Source organism: Leptinotarsa decemlineata, unplaced genomic scaffold (genome assembly GCF_025532065.1).
Source record: "Leptinotarsa decemlineata unplaced genomic scaffold, Ldec_3_MD MMD2_tig00026328_RagTag_RagTag, whole genome shotgun sequence".
Lineage (NCBI taxonomy): Eukaryota > Metazoa > Arthropoda > Insecta > Coleoptera > Chrysomelidae > Leptinotarsa > Leptinotarsa decemlineata.
In genome coordinates, this window is record NW_027412688.1 from 2,939,393 (window position 1) to 2,962,792 (window position 23,400).

The 23,400-nt window shown below is 35.1% G+C and overlaps 1 protein-coding gene across 3 annotated transcripts in view; it reads left to right on the forward strand.

Moving 5' to 3' along the window:
- Positions 1–23,400, forward strand: part of LOC111504686 (kin of IRRE-like protein 1) — an 833,154-nt gene that overhangs the window by 396,171 nt on the left and 413,583 nt on the right. For all 3 annotated transcript variants that reach the window (XM_074182261.1, XM_074182260.1, XM_074182262.1), the window contains exon 2: positions 4,166–4,293. In XM_074182261.1, the coding sequence (XP_074038362.1) occupies positions 4,166–4,293 (128 nt within the window). The remainder of the gene's footprint in view (positions 1–4,165; positions 4,294–23,400) is intronic.

Below are 23,400 nucleotides of genomic sequence, written 5' to 3' on the forward strand. Positions count from 1 at the left end.
CTGGATTATGCATCTGTCATATGGAGTCCCTACTATCAGGTTCATATAAATCTACTAGAAGCTCTACAGAGGCGCTTCCTAAAATATATGTCTTTTAAGCTTAAAGACACGTATCCTACTGTAGGAATACCCCATTATGAATTGCTTGTAACACACAATTTCTGTAGTCTCGAGGTAAGGCGTAAATATTATTCATTTCTTTTTTTATTCAAGGTCATAAACAATATCATCACCTGCTCTCAACTGTTACATATGTTGAATTTTTGGGTTCCTAGACGGTCATCTAGGAATAATGTCACATTTTATCTCAACACTCCGCGTACAAATATAATGAAAAAATCTCCACTTTATACAATGTACGATACCTCTAATTCTGTTAGTCATGTCCTAGATATATTCAACTGCCAGATTATACAAATCAAAAGACATTTCTTAGCTAACTGACAGTTCTGTTTTAATTTTTTTTAATATAGATTCACAAATTATATTATGTTAGTACATATTTGTAAATGCCACTGTTACTTCCTATGCTGTAATTGGGTTCATCCTGTAGAATAGTGTATGAAATATATAAATAAATAAATAATCAAACTGTTCCACGATGATTATAACCACTGTTGCATTCATTTTTCAATATTTTGCTTGCTTTTTTCAGAAAATATCAATTTTCGAATAGGGATTTAATAACATAATACATATTACAACGTAAAAATTATTAACCCCAACAAAAATTCACCTCAATCGATTAGTCTCCAATGTGCTCTCCTCATAAAATATAACTTTTTTTACACTTACTGAAATCCTTATGTTCATGGTTGTTCCATTTAAATCTGAAACAACAAGGAAGTTCATTGATATTCAAACCACGGAACGCTTATTATAAAATGGCGCTATTGGGTTGAAAATACATTGAAAATGGAATTTTTCACTGGCGAAGTGAAGATTTTAACAAAACAGAGCATTCGAGAGATTTCAGGATTACGTGTTTCTTTCAAAGATTTTGTTTTCATTAACAGATATAATCGGATAGCTTTTCAAATGTTTATGAAGTTAACTTTCCGTGATATGAAATTCAATCATTCCAGGTAGAAGACTGAAGTCAGAAAAAACTCTGCACAAAATGGCGAAAAAATAAATATGATGGTGGATATCTGTGAATCCTATCAATAACGCTAATAGTGGCTATTTTGAATTATGAAAGTTATTCCGTGAGAAAGTTTTCAAAAACGAGCAAGATTTTCAAAACAAATTTTCCTTGAAAAATTTCGGGATTGTTTATCCGTAAATGCCATTTCATGTGAACAAATGTATACATTATACAGTATGTCCTGAAACTGGGAGTGTTTGCTCGAAAAAAGATTTTTGTTCAGAAAAATACAAAATATCTGTGTTCAATTACGTTCCCTCCAAAAACTACTGAAAGTGTTCTCCAAGTTATATTTTCACGTGAACAAAATCTGAAAATGATAATTCTGGGTCTATAAACCACTTGGAAATATCAATTCATGGTGATTTACGAAATAAAAACATAATAGTTAGTTAGTTTCCTTATGAAGAGCTAACTATTCTATTCTACGACTGGAGGCATCTAAAATCTTACTTTCTACGAAAGATTCTACACCTACATATTCAGCAAAATGATAGATATTATCTCTTTTTAACGCGCAACCATATTTTTGGCGAAAAAGCAACATTCTATTTCTGGCACTTCTGAAAGAAGTGTGTTTCAAATATAGTGTGCCTTTTCGTGTTTCGAACTTTTCGTTTCATTGCAACTCTACGAGTAATGTTTGAAGGGGGTTGACAATGTTTTGTGGTGTACTTCATCAGTTCGGACTTCCATTGTCTAATATAATATAAATTGATTTGAAAACCTTGAAAAAAATCAAAAAGATTAACCGAAAATAACAATTTCATTAAACAAAAAACTGAAATTACAAAGAAATAACATACAAGCAACAACCAAACAAATAAAAAAATGGAAAAATTAATAAAAAGCTGAAAAATAAAAAATGAAAAGCAAAAAATATTATTAACAAAAAATGTGATATAAAGAACAAATAAAAAAAATGGAAAAATTAATAAAAAGCTGAAAAATAAAAAATTAAAATTAAAAAATATTATTAACAAAAAATGGGAAATAAAAATGGAAAGATTTCAAACCAAGTTATGTCACGACGTTTCGATTGTTAGTATCCACAATCGTCTTCGGGTGATAACCTGAAGACGGGTAATTGTTATTTCAGTTTTTTGTTTGATAAAATTGTTATTTTGGTTAACCTTTTCAATTTTTGTTGTTTTCAGGGTTTTCAAATCAATTTATATTATATTAGACAATGGAAGTCCGAAGGTTCTATGAGTAATATATAATGGTATTATTATGGATTATGTAAATATTTGAAGATTGTATATGAGGAGTTCAACAATCAGATATTTTTTCTCATGAGTATAGAACTGAAATTTTGGAAATGTTAACATCATGAGGCATCTACAAACTATTTCACAAATATTCATCAGAAGTTTGCGATCATCTTCATTTTCTCTTATGAAATCACGAGAATAGTCGATTGAAACTGATTTTCATGATTCTCTATCGCTATACAGTGAAGAAAACCCTTTTCTTTTTTTCTGATTCATTAAAAATAATTTTCACCGCATTCAATCCTGCAAGGGTTCTCTTGCAGGATTTCAAATTATTCATTCTTGATTTTTTTATCCATAACAGAATCCGTTTATTTCCATATTCCCAAAAGCATCAAGAAATATCGCTGAAGTGCCCTGCAAAAAAATTTGAAACTGTTACCACTTCATTCTGAAAACATTCGATAGTTTTTCAAGGATAGTAGTGATCACATTCGATTCGAATAGCTGGACATCGAATCCATATGAGAAAACTTTCTCAGGAAGTTTATTCCACATAAACGGAGTTCTCCAAATGTAAGAGTTCAAAAACAGTAATGTTCGAGATGTACTGAGTTGAAACTCAAAACGGCGAGCAGCCACAGTCTGTCGCACAGTCACTTGAACATTTTCTGTGAAAGTATGTTCAGTAGGGAGACTAATCACCAATTTTTCTTCGATGTTTCAGACCATTAAGGTTGCAAGTGATGTTTGGGTCACCAATCAGGCAGATGACTCATTTCTGGATGGAATCCAGCTGCTTCAGGGTATGCTCGGGCTCGGAGCTCTATACATGAGAACAATACTCCAAAGAAGGTCTTATCTAAGCTTTATAAAGTATCAAAAGTTGTAACAGTGTTTTGAGCTTTTGAGAAGTAGCCTTTGCATTTCCAGCGATATGATTGTGCCGAGACATATATCCATTTTAACCAACAACAAACTTACCGAAGCAGAAAGCAAAATTGTCTGTCCTGACATTATTATATTCAGTTCGGAGACATTAAACACTTTGGAGGATAACGATGCCTGGGTTTTTGTGGCTTTGAATTGAACCTGGTTACTTTCACCCCAATTTGAAATCACTTCTACATCCTTCTGCTGCTGGTGAAGATATGCATCTTTGGCCGATGTCCTGGAATCCAAATCGATTGACGAGACGAATGTGCTGTCGTCAGCAAAGCAATATATTGGATCCCTGTTTCCTTTTAATGAGTCGTTGATATACAATATTCGAGAGATAACGATCGACGACCACTTGCAGGGATAGTTCCTTGGGGAAGCTGGAGAGCCATACAGAAAATTGATCTGACAAGCCATAGCATCGAAGTTTGGCCAGCAAACCCTCATACCATGTATGGTCGAAAGCCAATTCTCTATAATCCTCGATTGCTTTATTAATGGGTGACATATGATGGAAGGTCGCCTGTTGATCTTAGTATCCGAAAGTCTTATTGGTGATGTTGGATTTTGTGACGTTTTGATTAACAGCCCTCCTTATTGCTTTTTTATTTCGACTTACCTCCATTCTTCATTGAAAAAAATACAACAGATGAACTTCCATCAGCTTATTATTCAGAATATCTGAAAATTTTGAGAAATCAAGGTTTTTCTGAATAACACTGTATCTGTATCGTAAATGAAATAACAGATTTTAGATAATTCTCCTTCAAAAGCTTCAAAAAACAAGTATTGAACATGTTGGGTGTCACTACTACACATTTTGTAGCTCCCAAACACTTGTGCTCACAACTGTTTTTTTTTTCAGAAAATCGAGCTGTCCAAAGGTTTGAACAACAGCCTACCTATACAGAGGTTAATCCTGGCCAGGATGCATTATTAGTCTGTAAAGTATTCAATAAACGTGGTTCGTGTTCATGGCAGAAGGACAATAAGGTAAGTCACATTCAAATATTCATAAATAAGTGATTTCTAATATTTTTATTTATGACTTTCCATTATTATAAGTATTATATTCAACTCCAAGGCAAGCTCTGTCAAAACTGAAATACCCTTCAGTTACGTAAACATGAATTGGGAAAGTTTGGAATAAGCCATTAATAATTCAATGCAGATTGGCTCAGCTCTCTGTTCACTTCTGAGCTTGCCTCAAAATTAAATTTATCATATTAATTTTATAGTTTGTTCATTTCGAAATCTCATATATTTATTCTGTGATGAAATTGCAATATCAACCACCACTACTATTTGAATGTCAGTGTCTTTTGTGTGATACACTGGAAAGTTTTTCAAATACGTTTTTAGTAGTATCCAATTTTGTTTACTATCTACAAATATTTTGCCATCAGTCTGCGATTATTTGAGTTTTGTGTTTTTCTTCTGGTTTCACAGACGTATAAATGGAATGGGAGATCCCAGACCCCATTTCAAGTATGACTATTATTGTGCCCTAAACTTGGCTTGGATCATTTTTCAATCAAGAAATAAATGAAAATGAAAGTAATCTCATCAAAAACAGCCTCGTTCTAGAAGTTTGAATAAGAAATTACCCTTTCAGCGATTTTGGTTTCGGAAATAACTCATAGGTCCCTAGCAATAGTTGATGATTGAACAGAACATAAAAATAGTTAACGAAATAGATTGGATGGATGGGAACCTCGACAAGTTCCTGAATGAAAAATACCCTGAAATTTTATATTTTGCTCTTGTGGAATCATACTTGACATAATATGGCCTTATAGCTTTGGGGTCAGCAGGTTTAACGTTCATGGATAAGTTAAAATGAATACAGAAGTGATTACTGAAAGCCATCTAAAAAAAATCAAAAACGTATCCCTTCAATGAATTATTTCGTGGATCAGCTGTATTAAGTATCAATTCGTTATATGCGGAAATGATACTCAATGAAATCTTCAAAAATGAAAGTGAATTTGTACCTACATATCGTTCATCAATATGATATAAGGCATAAAATGAGATCTGTTGCTATTACTGAAGATAAAAGGTCCAAAGAGCAAAGATGGTTCCACCTATCTTGGGCTAAAGCTATACAATAAAATTTCCATCAACATAAAAACTATCAATTTCCTGAAACACTTCAAAAACATATAACAAAGTGGCTCTTTTCAACTCCCACCAATTATTTGTTGAATACATTAAATTTTAGCTTCTCAAATTGAAGTTAACCTCAATAATAGAATTATTTTTGAGGAGAAAATACGAGCACTACAGGAAAATCCTCAAGGTGTTCACAGAGCGGTGCCTGTGCGGAAGTAGCGTTCCACATTAGATTTGAATCGCTGGAGATTACATTCATGTGGAAAAACATTCTCAGGAAGATTATTTCGCATAAACACCATTCTTGAAATAAAAAAGTTCTCAAACAGTGAAGTTCGAAATGTACTGAGTTGAACCTCAAAACGATGAGCAGCCACAGTCTGTCGCGTATTTTGATATGTACCGCTCTTGGAAGAATCAAATGTGCCAATTCACTTGAACACTTGAACATCAGAAGTTGCTGAAGATTGAGAAGTAGCCTTTGCAATTCCACCGACATAATTGTGTCAATACATTTCCATTTCAACACCCAACAAACTTATCGAAGCAGAAAGCGGAATTGTCTGTCATGACATCATTATATCCGATTCGGAGACATTCATCTTCTGGAGACAACCAATGCCCGGGTTTTCGTGGCAATGAATTAAACCTGGGGACTTTCACTCCAACTGGAAATCACCTCTAAATCTTCATTATGATATGCAACATCCTGCTGTCAGTGAAATTGTGTACCCGCAGTCGATGTGCAGAGATCCAAATAGAATGACGTGTGTGCTGTCGTCAGCAAAGCAATATATTGGATTCTTGGCTTTTTCCAATAAGTCGTTGATGTGCAATGAAAAGAGGGTTGGAGACAATATATATATCCCTGGGAAACATCAGCGTTGATGATAAAAGTAGTCAAGTGATATCCATCGACGGCCACGTGCAGGGAACGTTTTTTCAGGAAGCTGCAGAGCCATACACAAAAGTGATTCGACAAGCCATAGCATCGAAGTTTGGCCAGTAAACCCTCATACCATGCACGGTCAAAGGCTTTTGAAATATCAAGCGCAACAGCTCTTGACTCTTCATCTTTCTCTATTGCGTTATTCCAAATATGGGTGACATACAATAGAAGGACTCCTGTGGATCCTTGTTTTCGAAAGCCATGTTGATGATCGTTCAAGATGTTGAAGTTTTTCAAATATTCAAGGATATGGTGGTTCACGGCTTCCTCCATGATTTTCTATGTCACTGATAGCAAAGTTATTTGGAAGGTTCTCCTTGGCCTTTTTGGGAATACGCTGAACAAAAGCAATATTCCAACACGAAGGAAAAACTTTTTTTTTGAAAGATAGTTTAAAAACCGTGCAAAACACTGGTGCTAGTTTATTGGGGCACTTTTCAATTACGTTGACGGGCACCCCATCAGGACTAGAAGGCTGATGGGGTGTGGGTATAGTGGTGTCTGGTATCCACACTTGATAGATAATCCGAATTTTGCACTAGTTTTTTGTATTTTTGTTGTGAAAATTCAAACGATTTTTGATTTTTCAATATCACATGTGATACTACAATACAATAATACATGTGATATTTAAATTTTTTCAATCTTATTTGGACCCAAGAAAACAATTCGTGACTATAAACGGATGTATAAGTGAAGGAAGAACTGTACTTTGCGGAGTTCCACAAGGAACAGTTCTAGGGCCAATCCTCTTCGTGATTCATATAAACAGCTTGCTCACCTTGCAAACATGTGGAAAAATCATCAGCTATGCTGACGATACGGCTATCTTTTATAGCGCAGATTCTTGGGACAACTTGAAACATATCGTTGAAGAAGATTTCAGCCAGCTGATAGATTGGTTCAATCACAAACTACTCACCATCAATTTTGAAAAATCTATGTTCCTACCGCTGAGCTGTTATGCTTCCAACTTGTCCAATTATGAAAAGTTATCCTTCAACAATCACGGAACTTCTTTCCAAATTAGCGCAACCGACCAAATCAAATACCTTGGTGTCACTGTTGACAGACACTTAAGATGGAATATACATGTCGACAACGTAACAAATTCCCTCAGAAAATTAATATACAAATTAAGAGTATCATCAAAGATGCTTGATATGCCTGAATTGATCACAACTTATTATGCAATCGTTGAATCTAGGCTCTCGTATGGCATAATAGGCAGGGGAGGTGTAGCTAGCACAAATTTAAATAAATTAACAAACTTTACAAAATATGTTGATCAAGATAATATTCAAAAAAAAGATCGATATTACTCCACAAATCTCCTATATGAAGAAACAAAATTTTTTGATATCAGACAGCTATTCTTTCATAAAATTTTGATACATCAATACAAAAATAAAGATAGGCTAATTTTAGTATCGCATTCCTATCATACAAGAGCAAACGTAAACAAAAACTCAGTTATACCTATATTATATAAAACTATTGGGCAAAGATTCCACTCTTACCTTGGACTAAGACTTTTCAACACCTTGAGTTCAGAACTCAGACAATCTCCTTTTTATATATTAAAAAAAAGTCTAAAGAAATACATCAAGGGCGTAGATCGAATGAAAATACACGATCTTATTGATATGATAAATTCCCACCAATCACAACAGGAAATATATAAGTATTTGTGTATATATATGTCTACACATGTATCATCTAGTTCTTCAATTCTGGGAATAATGAATTGACTGAATTACCAATATCAATGTATATATGTACAATTTTGTCTCTAAATATATTAAAAGAAAACAATTTTGATGTGAATTCTGAATTATACTTACTAACCATACTTTATATATGTTAAATTTATTGCTAATATTCATTATGTGAAATGTGTTTTATAACTTTTATACTTTAATATACATTATATACTAACCACACATTGAACATTGTAGAGTTTTCCACTAATAGCTATCATGTTAACATGATATGTTAAAAGCACTCAGTCGAGAAACCGCACATGATAACTTTAGGATAAGTGAATTATCTTATGTAGGGTTCTTGTTTATTTCTTCCTTTATTCTTTGTAAATTTCTAATGTAATCATTGCTTTTCATGAAATAAATTGATTGATTGATTGATTTGTGTTGTATGTGTAGTTTTGTCTTCATCTCTATCTATTCTACTCAAACTTCACCTAAGATAATTTTTATAAAAATATTCACTAATTCGCATTCAATACATCCTTCAACATATGTTCAGCTCTTGGGAAACGCCTAAGCAAAGCTTGTGTTGCGTATTTTTCCAGATCTGAACACAACCATGAATGTGAGAAAAAAAACTATTCATTCCTTTCGGTAACAAATAAAAATTTATAAACATATATATTATATTATAATAATAACAAAAAATAGAAAGCAATGATCAACCTGAAGAAGTATTGAATCAGACAATAAGGCGAAGAGGAGGCAGGTGTGAGATAGATTAAAAAATAATCAGAGTTGGTTCAAATATTTCTTTTAAGAAATCAAAGTTTTGATCAATGAAGGATCTAATTGTTTTCTTGCGTTCATTATTTTTTTTATATTTCTTAATTCGAAGGGAACTTGATTGACAAGTTTCGGTCCAAAGTAAGTAACAAACCTTTGGATATATACGTTTTTACAAGAAGGAACACTTATTGTTCTCTCGGATTTGGCTCGGGTGTCGTATATGTGTGTCAGATATGTGAGAGGCGAGTACAACGTCTATAGTTCACAGTGATAGGTGTATAATTTTCTGATATTGAATAAACTAGCCTCCTTATATAAGCTATCATTTGGATGTCTTCTGTCACCTCACAAACCACAAGAGGAGACTAAATCATCTGTCGGTAACAAATGAGACAGATGGGTATCCGCGGCTAAGCTAAACAGTGGAGACGGGAGTGGGTTAAACAACTTAGCAAATTTCAAATAGATCTTAATGGGCGCCAGGTAAATTTAATCCTCCAGATACCCTAAGTAACTCACAATATCAATAACTTACCAATTAATATTGGAAATAAAAGATAAAGATCCCCAATATGATTTATTCAGTAATCCTAACTTACATGGATTAACCAACAACGCTTCTAAGACAACAATGCAATATTCACACTACTACGCGATGTTCAAATGTCAATACACGAGCGCGGTGTATATAACCACGAATTCAATCAGCCATAAATTACGGTAGTAACGACGCTCAAAAAAACTACAATACGTCGAGTAAAACTACCACGAAAATTGAGTAGGTGAAATCGTAAATACTAGTATCGGATGGTATGACAAACTCGTTTGCGTCGCGTGAGCTCAGGCGTAGGCGCATCAGTGTCAATCAGCAATCGTGAAAGGAAGAAAATACCTCAATTTCCGTTTCACAAATGCATCACTATATCAATCAGGTATAAATAAACAAACTCTTAATCAATAAACGATAAACAAACACTATGTACTGGTATAGCAAATAATGTGGAACAATAACAAATTGAGAAATAAACAATATTCTAATTAGAACACCTAATACGTGCCAGGACAGCTCTTTTCGATGTATGCCGATCTTATGTTATTAAAACATTATGTAACATTGAGATAGGGAAGGATTACGACGAGGATCATGTAATTGAAACAAGGTAGATCAATTTGAGTTATTCTGAATAGAGGAAGTTTTTCTACGAAGTCGTTTCATTCCGTTCCTTATAAATGAACCTGAAGTGAGTTTATTACATGGCGATCCTGCCAGGATGATTCCAGGATTACCACGTATGTTATTAACGGGTAGATACTGAGAAATAGAGACGAGTTGCATTTGACATCTTCCAACATGGGATCCACAGAGAGTAAAGAAGAAGTAATCATAAGCCAAGCCGGGAACAGTGGTGGAGTTTCAGCTAGCAATGGGTTCTCCGTTTCCGAAGTACTAGGCATAGTAGCTTTCGCCTGTTTCATTTTGGCACTCGGCGCATTTCTAATAAAGAGGTGCCAGAAATCATTAGAAAAGAAGATAAGAAGAGAGATAACGAGGAGTCAGGAGTTGGTATAGGCGTAAGGAGTGAGAAGAAAACGAATTTCATGGGTGGTTCACGCATTCCAAAGTGAAAACCAACAACAAGTAGAGTGGAAATTGGATGACACATGGAAAGACATTTTAAGGTCGTATTTATTTAGTATAAGTTTGTGTATCAATATATCGATTTATTTTCGTCTTTAGCGTAGCAAATGAGCATCATAGACTTATTTAGATACTCGTTTGAAGAACTCAAAGTTTTTAATAGGAATTTAAATAAAGATAGCAAAGAGAGGCGAGTCGATCTAAAAGCTATAAATCGCAAGTTTGAAGAATTAAATAGGATTGAATCAGAGTTAAATGAAGTGAAAAATAAATTCAATGCGGGCCCTAAAGATGCAGATATAATTCAAAAAGTTAAGTTATATGTTGAATCTTCAAACAAATTATTAGTCGATATTCGAAATACCTTAGAGACTAGATTAGCTAATATTACAGAAATTACTAGAAGTTTTACAATAATGGGTGAAAAATTTGATCTCAGAATAGCGTCAAGCTTATTGCCTATAACCGACAATTCGGAGGAATCTGTAAAACAGTTAATAGATGCCATTGAATTATACGATAGTCTTTTAGACGATAATGGAAAAATAACACTAACAAACTATGTCCTTAAAACTAGATTGTCACAAAGTGCAAAGATGAGATTAGAGTCGTCATATCCGTCTAATACTGATTTAATTAAAGACATCAAAACACACTTGTTGACAAAGCATTCTGCCGCAAGTTTATCAGTTGAATTACATAACGCAAAACAAAAACATAAATCAGTGAATGAATTTGGTAAATCAATCGAGGAATTACTGGTCGATTTGACAATAGCGCAAGCCGATGGAAATGTCGAGGCAATGAAAATTCTTAAAGTTGCGAACGAAAAACTGGCAATTCATGCTTTCGCGAACGGACTGCGAAGTCACGATCTGGGAACTGTCATAAAAGCTAGGAACTATAGCGCTTTGAAAGATGCTATAACGGGAGCTGTAGATGAGGAATGTACGGGAGGTGCAACCTCTTCTTCGCAGGTGTTTCACATGCGAGGGAACTCAAAACTTAATAATTTCAACCGTACGAGTCGAGGATTTCAGCAGAATAATAGGGGAAGACCAAATTTCAGTACCGGACAATTCAATAACTCACAATCGAATAAGATCAGAGGAAGTAGTTTGCATAGTAAAAATAATTTTAGGGGTCGAAACCAGGGACATTTTCGCGGAAATTTTAGAGGGCGTTGGAATAATCACAACAACCAAACTTTCAGTCCATCTCGAAGAGGGTTTTTATGGAAAACGCTCAGGATGCTGAATTAAACAACCCTTCCCGCAAGCTAATCAGTTTTTTCGGTCGAGTCAGTGAGAATGTAGGTGATTATAAGGTTTTAAGTATGAATGGTCTTAATTATGTATGTATGAAAAACGGAAAAAGTGAGTTGAAATTTTTATTGGATACGGGTGCTTCGGTAAGCGTAATTTTTACATCATGTATAAATAAAAATCAGTTTGTTGATACGACAAATAGAATCAAAATAAACGGCATAGCGGGTTTTGTCTTCACGCAAGGCTCGGCTAATATTACATTAGAACTATCTGACGTTAAGATAGGTCACGAATTTCATGTGGTGAATGACTTTGGTAGTGATATGAATGGTGTTATTGGGTCAGATTTCTTTGTCAAGCACTCTGCAATATTAAACTACGAATTATGCACATTCTCTATATATATAAACAATCGGAAACTGTCGATTCCACTGCAATCCAAGTATGAAAATTATATAACGATTCCACCAAGGTGCGAAATTATTAAATATTTGCAAGTACATAACTCAGATGATTGTATTATCATACCAGAAGAAATTTCAGAAGGTGTTTATACTGCGGGAATTATCGCAAAGCCTCACAACCACATTATACCTGTTAAAATTCTGAATATTACGGATAAAGAGGTACACTTGAAAAATTTTAGGCCCAAAACTGAAAATATTTCAGAATTTGATGTTCATACTTTTGGAAACACACACTTTTCAGTTGAGCGTATAGATAAGTTACTCAACTCCATAAATACCAAAGGTCTTAATAAGCAGGAAAAAATAGCTATTGATAAAATCTGTGCAAAATATGCGGACGTATTTCGCTTTGAAAATGACCCACTGACGGTGACAAATGTCTGTAAACAGACCATACATTTAAAAAAGGATGCCATTCCGGTATACGTAAAACCATACCGGTTACCGCATTCGCAGAAAGCGGAAATAAATAAACAAATTGACAACATGCTGTCAGAAGGAATTATAGAGGAAACAAGGTCCGAATGGTCGGCACCATTGTTAATAGTACCGAAAAAAGAGGATAGTAAGGGTAATAAACAATGGAGGATAGTTATCGATTACCGTCTGTTGAATAAACGCATTGAGGATGACAAATTTCCATTACCTTGCATAGATGAAATTTTAGACTCACTCTCCGGAGCGATGTACTTCTCACATCTTGACTTATCTCAGGGCTATTATCAGGTTGAATTGGATGCAACATCTAGAGCTTACACAAGTTTCACAACCGATAAAGGTCAGTATCAAATGACGAGATTACCGATGGGGTTGAAACTGAGTCCAAGTGCTTTCTCTCGAGCGATGACCATAGCAATGTCAGGGTTAAATTATGAGAGATGTTTCATTTATTTGGACGATTTGATAGTTTTCGGGAATAATTTGGAAGTTCATAATCGGAATTTGGTAAAAACTTTGCAGCGATTGAGACAGGTCAATTTAAAACTAAATCCTTACAAATGCGAATTCTTGAAAAAACAGATATTGTATCTGGGTCACGTGATTTCATCTGAAGGAATATCTCCAGATTTTGAAAAAATACGTGTTATACAGCAATTTCCGGTTCCAAAAGACTCGAATGAAACTAAACGGTTTGTAGCATTTGCGAACTATTATAGGAAGTTCATTCAGAATTTCGCGGATATCGCAGCACCGCTTAACAGATTGTCAAAAAAGGGTGTAGTATTCGCTTGGAGCGAAGAATGTCAAAAAGCATTCGAAACGCTAAAGCAGGCGCTGGTACAACCACCAATTCTCGCATATCCTGATTTTTCGGAATCAAACGTTTTTAAATTACGTACCGATGCCTCAAATTTGGCTATCGGAGCAGTTCTGTCAAATTCAGATGATAAGCCGGTGGCGTTCGCCAGCAGATCGCTGAATAAAGCTGAAGTCAACTATTGTGTGATAGAGAAAGAATTACTTGCTATTTGTTGGAGTGTGAAAAAATTTCGTCCTTATCTTTACGGGAAAAAGTTCATTATCCTTACAGACCATAAACCATTATTATATCTTTTCGGTATGACGAATCCTTCAAGTAGACTAACGAAATTTAGGTTAACACTAGAAGAATATGATTTTACAATAAGTTATGTTAAAGGAAAAGATAATGTAACGGCTGATGCATTAAGTCGTATAAAAATTGACTCCGACGAACTGAAAGAAATGTCAGTTAATTCCTGTCAAGTCATGAATGTCGTGACAAGGGCACAAACGAAGAAATTGGGCAACAATTCACGGGAAAAGTCCAATATCTCTTTCGATAACAGGCCTGATCATCCTGGTGTCGTAGAATTATTGAAACCACCTAAAGAATTTGTTCAGTTGTATCCTTTGTCGAAAGTTGAGTTTCAAAGAAAAAAACGTTCTGAGTGTAAAATAAAAGGGAATATATTATATGATGAAAAGGCAAATACTATTTATATGAATCAGGATGAATCTCGATCAGCGACTGCATTCGGTGCATCGTTGAGAGACCTGAAGGAAATTTGCCAAGAATATGGAATTCCAGAATTAGTTATAGTAAAAGAAGATAGATGCGCATCGTTATTAAAAAACATTTTGGAAATTCCCAATGAAATTCGAAAGGCAGGTATAAAAATAAATATAATAAAAGCTCAGCAACACATAACTAGGAAGGAAACCCAGCAATTAATTTTGAACGATTACCACATGTTACCAACGGGAGGGCATGCTGGAATTAATCGCATGTATAACAATATTAGAAAACTTTACTTTTGGTCTGGTCTCCGAAAGGATATCGAAAATTTTGTAAAACGTTGTGATGACTGTCAGAGATATAAGTACTCAAGACCGCATCGGCAACCAATGAAAATAACCACAACGGCTACCTCAGCGTTTCAGAAAGTTTTTCTTGACTTGGTGGGCCCTTTAGACCAAGACAGGGAAAATAACCGATACATTTTGACGTTGCAATGTGAGTTAACAAAATTCGTAGAAGGGTATCCATTAGAAAATAAAGAGGCAGTAACAGTCGCGAAATCATTCGTAGAAAATTTTATTTTACGATTTGGTATTCCAGAACAAGTTGTGACAGACAGAGGCACTGAATTTCTAGCGTCGACCTTCAAAGAGTCGTGCAAACTGCTAAAAATCGAACAGCTGAATTCAACGGCGTATCATCACGAAACCATTGGAGCATTGGAAAACACACATAAAAATCTAGGTGATTATTTACGCATACATGCATCAGAGCATCCAGACACCTGGAGCTCATGGATACCATATTGGTGTTTTGCATATAATAATACAGTGCATACGGAAACTCGGTATAGTCCATACGAATTGGTTTTCGGCAAAATGAGTCGAGTACCATCGAGCATTGCTACACAAGTCGACCCTGTATATAATTTCGATGATTACCCAATTCAGTTAAAATTTAGATTGCAAACAGCTTGGAATGACGCGAGAAATAATTTAATGGTATCAAAATCGTTACGAAAACAAAAACTAGATATTAAAATTAATCCTGTTAATGTTAGGATAGGTGATAAGATATTAGTAAGGAACACATCTTCAAATAAGTATGATCCTATCTTCAAAGGTCCTTATATTATAGTAGAAGATAAAGATCCAAATGTTGTAGTTAGAATAGATAATAAGCTGGTAGAAATACACAAAAATAGGACAAAATTGTTTATTGAATGAAAAAAAAAAATATTGTTTAAAATTTTTTTTTTTCGTCATCGGGGGGAGATGTACTGGTATAGCAAATAATGTGGAACAATAACAAATTGAGAAATAAACAATATTCTAATTAGAACACCTAATACGTGCCAGGACAGCTCTTTTCGATGTATGCCGATCTTATGTTATTAAAACATTATGTAACATTGAGATAGGGAAGGATTACGACGAGGATCATGTAATTGAAACAAGGTAGATCAATTTGAGTTATTCTGAATAGAGGAAGTTTTTCTACGAAGTCGTTTCATTCCGTTCCTTATAAATGAACCTGAAGTGAGTTTATTACAACTATATCAAACAGGTATCAATAAACAGAAGGGCAAACAATTATTTGAATATCTCAGTATAGCACAAATTTTCAAATAAATCAATTATTACTTGCGTGCTCCTTTTGGGCCACCCGGTATATGGTGTTAGGCTACCCCGTAGTTCGACGGAGATGGATCACCCTGTAGCACCGGTGGATCACCCTGTAGTACGGCGGAGATGGATCACCCTGTAGCACCACCAAGATAGATCACCCTGTAGGGCACGACAAGCTGGACCAGTAATGGATCACCAAATAAGATCCAGAAAGGTAAAGAAACTTAAGAAGAAGAAAAAAAAGAAAGGAGAAGAAAAAAAAAAGGAAAGGAGAAGGAAAAAAAAGGAAAGGAGAAGAAAAAAAAAGGAAAGGAGAAGGAAAAAAACCCTACGGAAGAAAATTCTCAATCAGAATCAGATAAAAACAAGGTGAGATTCAACCCCCATTCAATAGGGACTATTTGACTAATCAATACCCCTGGTATATTGGGTGCCCTGTATAACCATATAACCCGTAAAAAAAAATCAAGAAAATTGAATGAGTGTTGAAACCTCTCTTCAATACTAATATTCAGTTGAGATATAACGATGGAACCAGAAATTACCAAAATCATCAAAAACACATTTAATGGTAAAATTCTTACCCTGGCCAAGGGGTTTTCTATACGATTCTTCGTGTGCGGTGCTCTGCACGGAAGTCCTACTGGGACTTGATGAGTGACTAAGGGCCTTCTGTTTCTTATGAATCTAGAGACGAGAAACGAAGGTTGTAGAATTGAAGAGGTGATATCATAGCTAAGACCACATGAGAGATGCGACAGTGATTCAGACATACCTAATTTCGGAAATCCTTCCACCTGGCACGAGTTTGGTAACCACCACAAATCCTCAAAAGAGCTTAAGTTTCAGACTGCAAATATCCACACCAAAATGACCAATCAGTCTTCCACTATACAATCCTGACTTGTAGAAATAATCCCCGTGAAGGATGGCACAAATACAACCAAATATATCCTACAATCAGTCTGATGGTACGCTTTGAACTCCGAACCAAGCTCATCGAAAGCCAACTTCCGAATACTAAGGAGACTGCCATATCTGACAGCTAACCAGTTGTTGCCACAGTGCGTCCAATCTACACTACAAGCACCAAGGGGGCGCTGTGCACAACATCCTAAATCTATCAATTCCTCCACAGCCACTTGAGACATCATCAACAAGTCCATGACCCATCAAAACTCCTTCTCAAAGCAATGCAACCCTAAACAACCCTTGACAATTTGAGTAGCCGATCAATCCCTCACCCGTGAACAACTGTAGAACCAGTTCGGTGTAAGTCGACGGAACGACACTACGAAAGTTCGGCAGATGTCAACCAACAGCTGTCTCTTAACCTCGTTTACAAATGTTTCCAAAAATATTGTTCCAACCTATTTTCAACTATTTACCAATCCTTATTCATGCGATGGAATAGAAACATATAAGGTAAGTCGTCACATCTTTCCCATTCAGTACGAATATTTGAACCTTCATATTATGCAGAATATTTATCGAAAATATCAAATAGTATTCAGAAACCAGAGCTAACTAATATTGTTTTTCAGGCGATATGGCTCTAATATGTAGTAATCCTTCTGGAAGTGATGAATAACAATCTAGGCAAGAAATATTCTCGAGAAAGGTATAGGGAATAAGGCAGACAACGGCTAAAAAAAATGATAGTGAAGAAAACTGAGAAACAAACAATAACAACTATTTCAACCTAGCGAGGAATTTCGGATCTCCAACGTCGATTGGCAATAGGAGAATGCGTAAGTACTGGTCAAGCAGTTAGTCAGGGAGCATACATATATTCTTGTACATTTCAGGTATGGTTTTCTATGGAACGGAAGATTCCCATTACTATGATGTTAAATGAATAAAATCTACTTGTAATTTAATTACATTGTTAATATCCGTTGAATAAAGATCTTAGAAGGTAACGTAGTGTTTTGAAAGGTCACATAGGAGCAGTATTGATCTAGTGCTAAATTGAAACGTAACACTTCTATCTTTCTTCAATACTATTTTTAGCAATGTATTTTGTATCACTTGAAGATTATGTAAGTGTGTTTTATTCAACCCACCCCAAACAATGATACAGTACCTTATAACTGATTCAGCTAATGCATCGTATGTCATCGGTAATAAATGTTTATTTAGTATGTTTCTGAGTTGGTAGACTTTAAAAATAAGTTTTCTGAGTCTTCTCACGAGAAAATCTACGTGTTTGTCCCAGAGTACATGTTGGTCAAGTATCACACTCAGATATTTTATTTTATCCGTTTTCTTTATATGTGGACAAGAACAAATTGAAAGAGTTTGGCAATTGGGAGTATGTATGAAAATGTTTCCCTCTAGTGCTTGGTCTCTTATTGATGAATGAAAGGTTGAGAATTTTGTTCTATCGGCGTTTAGACTCAGGTGACTAAAATTTAGCCATGAGAATATAATGTTCAATCCATTTTGTGCTTTTGCATGAGTAGAGTCCCATGTGTTACCATAGAAAATCAATGCCGTATCATCGGCTAATGAAACAATATCACCATCGAAGTCCTTCAGGTTGTAAATGCTGTTAATATATATTAGAAGAAGAATTGGACCCATGACAGTGCCCTGGGGAACACCCAATATTCTGATATTGTCCCATTCTGTTATTTTATGGTGAGTAAATATTATCATTATTATTATCATCATCCTTGAATAATGATAGACTATTACTGGTAACTGTTGAGGAATTATCCAAAACAGAATCACCAGAAAAAATATTGAAAAGGCAATGTTTTGTGTAACGGATTTTTTAGATCAATCGATTTTTCATTGAATTTTACAAACAGAAACTGTTCTGAGATCACTGTAACTCAAAGCCAGGTTGTAGATATCTTTATTTCTGTACATAACTCCATCATTGAGAATTTCAGCTATTTTTATTAGATCCTTTCCAGAAAAAAACAGTTTTTTCGTCAGTTGGCGATAAAATTTCAAACTAGGCTCTGTGAAAAAAACAGATATTCCAGGAATAACCAAAGAAATTGCTGAATTATATCTACTGAAAATTTTTGTAATGAACTCTAAAGGCTACAATCGTATAAACAATCTGAAAATGTATAAACAAACTGAATATTCAATCGAACAGTAGAAAAAATTATCGATCAAAATCCAAACATTGAAATATAGATGGAAAGATAAGAAATTCCAATCAATACCCATTCCATTATCTCAGATCATTCTTATTCTTGAACAGATCCAGAATCATCGAAAGAATAATGTCCATCGCTCACAGATAAAAAGTCAGAAATATATATTTTTCAGAAGGATCGATCTGATACCCTTTCCAGATATTTTTTGTTCCGAGTAAATGTCCTGTCGAACCTCTATTAGGTCGATTCGGATGAGAACTAAGTATTGGCAATATTTTCAGAGAAAAGCACACATTTCAAGTATGGATTTCACGTTAGTAGATATTGACTTTGCCACGGAATAACGGAAGTCATATTTCACACTTGAAATGTGACTGGGAGCTTAACACGTTGAGCAAGACAGTAGATTAAAAATGTAGTGGTCGTTAGGACGAGACTCAAGTTCTCATTGAACAAATATATCGAATTAGATTCAGGATTTACAAACACGAGATGTCACTTTTTCATAATTGTGTTTTCAATGGTCAATATGGGTAGGTAGGTAGGTAGGTCTGAAGTGAGTGGGTCTATTCGACCCTCCACCGCAACCCATGAAGGTTTATTGTGGCTCACACCTATTCACACTCAGCCAAATAAACCCAGCTTCTTAACGAAGCCGATTAGTTTGTATGGTGAGTGGTCTTTCAGGTCAGATGGTGATGGTATGGATCTGCGAAACTCAAAGAACCTGATTCGGCCCCCAGCGGGGCAGGCACAAAGTATATGCTTTGCAGTTTCATCATTTTCCAGACAGAGGCGACACACACTGTCTTCCGACAGTCCAAGTTTCTGCATGTGATGATTCAAATGACAGTGACCTGTAAGAAGGCCTGTTAGATATCGTAGTTCATCCCCACTGTAGTCCAACAACTGTTTGGAATCAAGCTTCGAAGGCTGAATGAACGCCTTGGAGTGAGCCAGTTCTGGAAGACTCTACCAGAAGTCCATAACTCTTCTTGTCATCCAGGTGTTTGTTTGGCAAAGCCCAAAGCGATGCCAATGACAGTTTCTGGTCCAATGAAGCCGCTTGCAGCACCCTCCTTTGCAAGAGAGTCAGCAGCTTTATTGCCTTCCAAGCCAGCATGGCCAGGAATCCAGACCAGAGACAATCTGTTTAGTCTTCCTATCGAGGAGAGTCTTTTTTGGCAGTTTGCTACCAATTTAGACGTTGTTCGGTGGGAGTCAAGAGCTTACAACGCCGCTTGACTGTCCGAAAATATTTTTATTGACTTGTGAGTGAGGTTGGATTTATCCAATCTCTCCGCACACAATTCAATAGCGTAAATTTCCGCTTGAAATACAGTCGCATAGGTTCCTAGGCAGGTTGATATCTCTGTCCTGGGTCTGCGACTGAAAACACCTGCACCAGAACCGGAAGGTGTTTTTGATCCATCTGTGAACTAACAACTATCTGCTCTTAATTTATCCTTCTCCCGCAGGATCCAGTCCTCTCTACTCGGGAGTAGTACTTTATAAGGCAGTTCGTAGTTGACAGTTGGGGGCATAAATTCAGAAGTCATTTCCAGAATGAACAATATGGGACATAACCTTGACATAAATTCCAATTCAAAGTTCAGTAAATGTACACAAAACCACGCAAACGTAATATCTCATGGGGGCCGCAGTGACGACAAAACATTATTGCAATATAGTTTCAATGTTGACGAACAAAAAATCTCCTAAATATAAAGTTACAGTACCTCAATATTGGAGAAAATTAGAAAGAAGACGCAAAAGTGCATGTATCATTATTCTGGTGGTTAAAATAAATAAAATCAATACGTTTGTCAGGATTTTTTTTAGTATGTTTATAAAACTTGTAAATACCACTAAGTGCTGTATTACATCGTCTTTGAACAGTTTTGAAGTTTTTACTCGTATGACATGTTAATGTGTTTTTTGGTCGTTATAATTTTATTTATTTTCTCGCGTTGAAATGTGATAATTTAATCTACGAAATCAAATACGAAAATAGCATTTTTAGTCTTCGAATTGAAATAAATACAATTATTCATATTGAGTAAATTGTTTTATCAACTGTTGACATTGTAGTACATGTCACTATCATTCACCGTTTGTTTGAAGGTGATTGACAATGTTTCATGATGAATTTCATCAGTTCGGACTTCCAGACGATTGTGGATACTAACAATCGAAACGTCGTGAAGTAATTTGACTTGGAATCTCTTGATTTTAATTTTTTGTTCAATTGTTCTATTTTTATTTGTATTTCAATTCACTGTTATTTCATTTCAGGTTTTTTTGCTCAATATAATTGTTATTTTCAGCTATTCTTTTCAAATTCTAGTTATAGAAGATTTTTTTCATGCCAACAAATTCAAATGTAGTGTTGTAAATCATGCTCTAAAGAAAATAACGCCGGCCGCCACTGATAGCCATAAACCAATTGTGACGTATCTGAGAACGCGCGAGTATACGATGTTCGCTGCCTTTCTAGATGTAGCGAAAATAATGCTACCGACTTCGATGGAATTCTGAGGAAGGTTTTGGCGCATTCGATTGCCAAATGAAGGTGAAAACACCTGCACCAGAACCGGAAGGTGTTTTTGATCCATCTATGAACCAACAACTATCTGCTCTTAATATTTCCTTCTGCCGCATGATCCAGTCCTCTCTACTCGGAAGTAGTACTTTATAAGGCAGTTCGTAGTTGACAGTTGGAGGCATAAAGTCAGAGGTCATTTCTAGAATGAACAATATGGGACATAACCTTGACATAAATTCCAATCCAAAGTTCAGTAAATGTATACAAAAGCACGCAAATGTAATATCTCATGGGGGCCGCAGTGACGACAAAACATTATTGCAATATAGTTTCAATGTTGTCAAACAAAAAATTTCAGAAATATAAAGTAACAGTACCTCAATATCGGATAAAATTAGAAAGAAGACGCAAAAGTGCATGTATCATTATTCTGGTGTTATAAAATAAAAAAAATCAATATGTTTGTCAGGATTTTTTTATTATGTTTATAAAACTTGTAAATACCATTAAGTGCTGTATCACATCGTCTTTGAATAGTTTTGAAGTTTTTTCTCGTATGACATGTAAATGTGCCTACGAAATTAAATACGAAAATAGCATTTTTAGTCTTCGAATTGAAATAAATACAATTATTCATATTAAGTAGATTGTTTTATCAACTGTTGCCATTGTAGTTAATGTCACTATCATTCACCGTTTGTTTGAAGGTGATTGACAATGTTTCATGATGAATTTCATTAGTTCGGACTTCCAGACGATTGTGGATACTAACAATCGAAACGTCGTGAAGTAATTTGGCTTGGAATCTCTTAATTTTTATTTTTTGTTCAATTGTTCTATTTTTATTTGTATTTCAATTTACTGTTATTTCATTTCAGGTTTTTTGCTCAATATAATTGATATGGAAGGGATGGAAGAGCAATTTCTGCCTTGATTCGTCATGCGCAGACGTTGAATTCTGCCATTTGTTAGGTTAGATTAGTATCCCTTGTACTGAGTAACCTTTCAATGAAAGCATTTATTATTATTTTCTTTTTAAATTCTAGTTATAGAAGATTTTTTTCATGCCAACAAATTCAAATGTAGTGTTGTAAATCATGCTCTGAAGAAAATAACGCCGGCCGCCACTGATAGCCATAAACCAATTGTGACGTACCTAAGAACGCGCGAGTATACGATGTTCGCTGCCGTTCTAGATGTAGCGAAAATAATGCTACCGACTTCGATGGAATTCTGAGGAAGGTTTTGGCGCCTTCGATTGCCAAATGAAGGTGAAAATACCTGCACCAGAACCGGAAGGTGTTTTTGATCCATCTATGAACCAACAACTATCTGCTCTTAATATTTCCTTCTGCCGCATGATCCAGTCCTCTCTACTCGGAAGTAGTACTTTATAAGGCAGTTCGTATTTGACAGTTGGAGGCATAAAGTCAGAGGTCATTTCTAGAATGAACAATATGGGACATAACCTTGACATAAATTCCAATCCAAAGTTCAGTAAATGTATACAAAAGCACGCAAATGTAATATCTCATGGGGGCCGCAGTGACGACAAAACATTATTGCAATATAGTTTCAATGTTGCCAAACAAATAATTTCAGAAATATAAAGTTACAGTACCTCAATATTGGAGAAAATTAAAAAGAAGACGCAAAAGTGCATGTATCATTATTCTGGTGGTATAAAATAAAAAAAATCAATACGTTTTTCAGGATTTATTTTTGTATGTTTATAAAACTTGTAAATACCACTAAGTGCTGTATTACATCGTCTTTGAACAGTTTTGAAGTTTTTTCTCGTATGACATGTAAATGTGTTTTTTGGTCGTTATGATTTCATTTATTTCCTCGCGTTGAAATGTGATAATTTGATCTACGAAATTAAATACGAAAA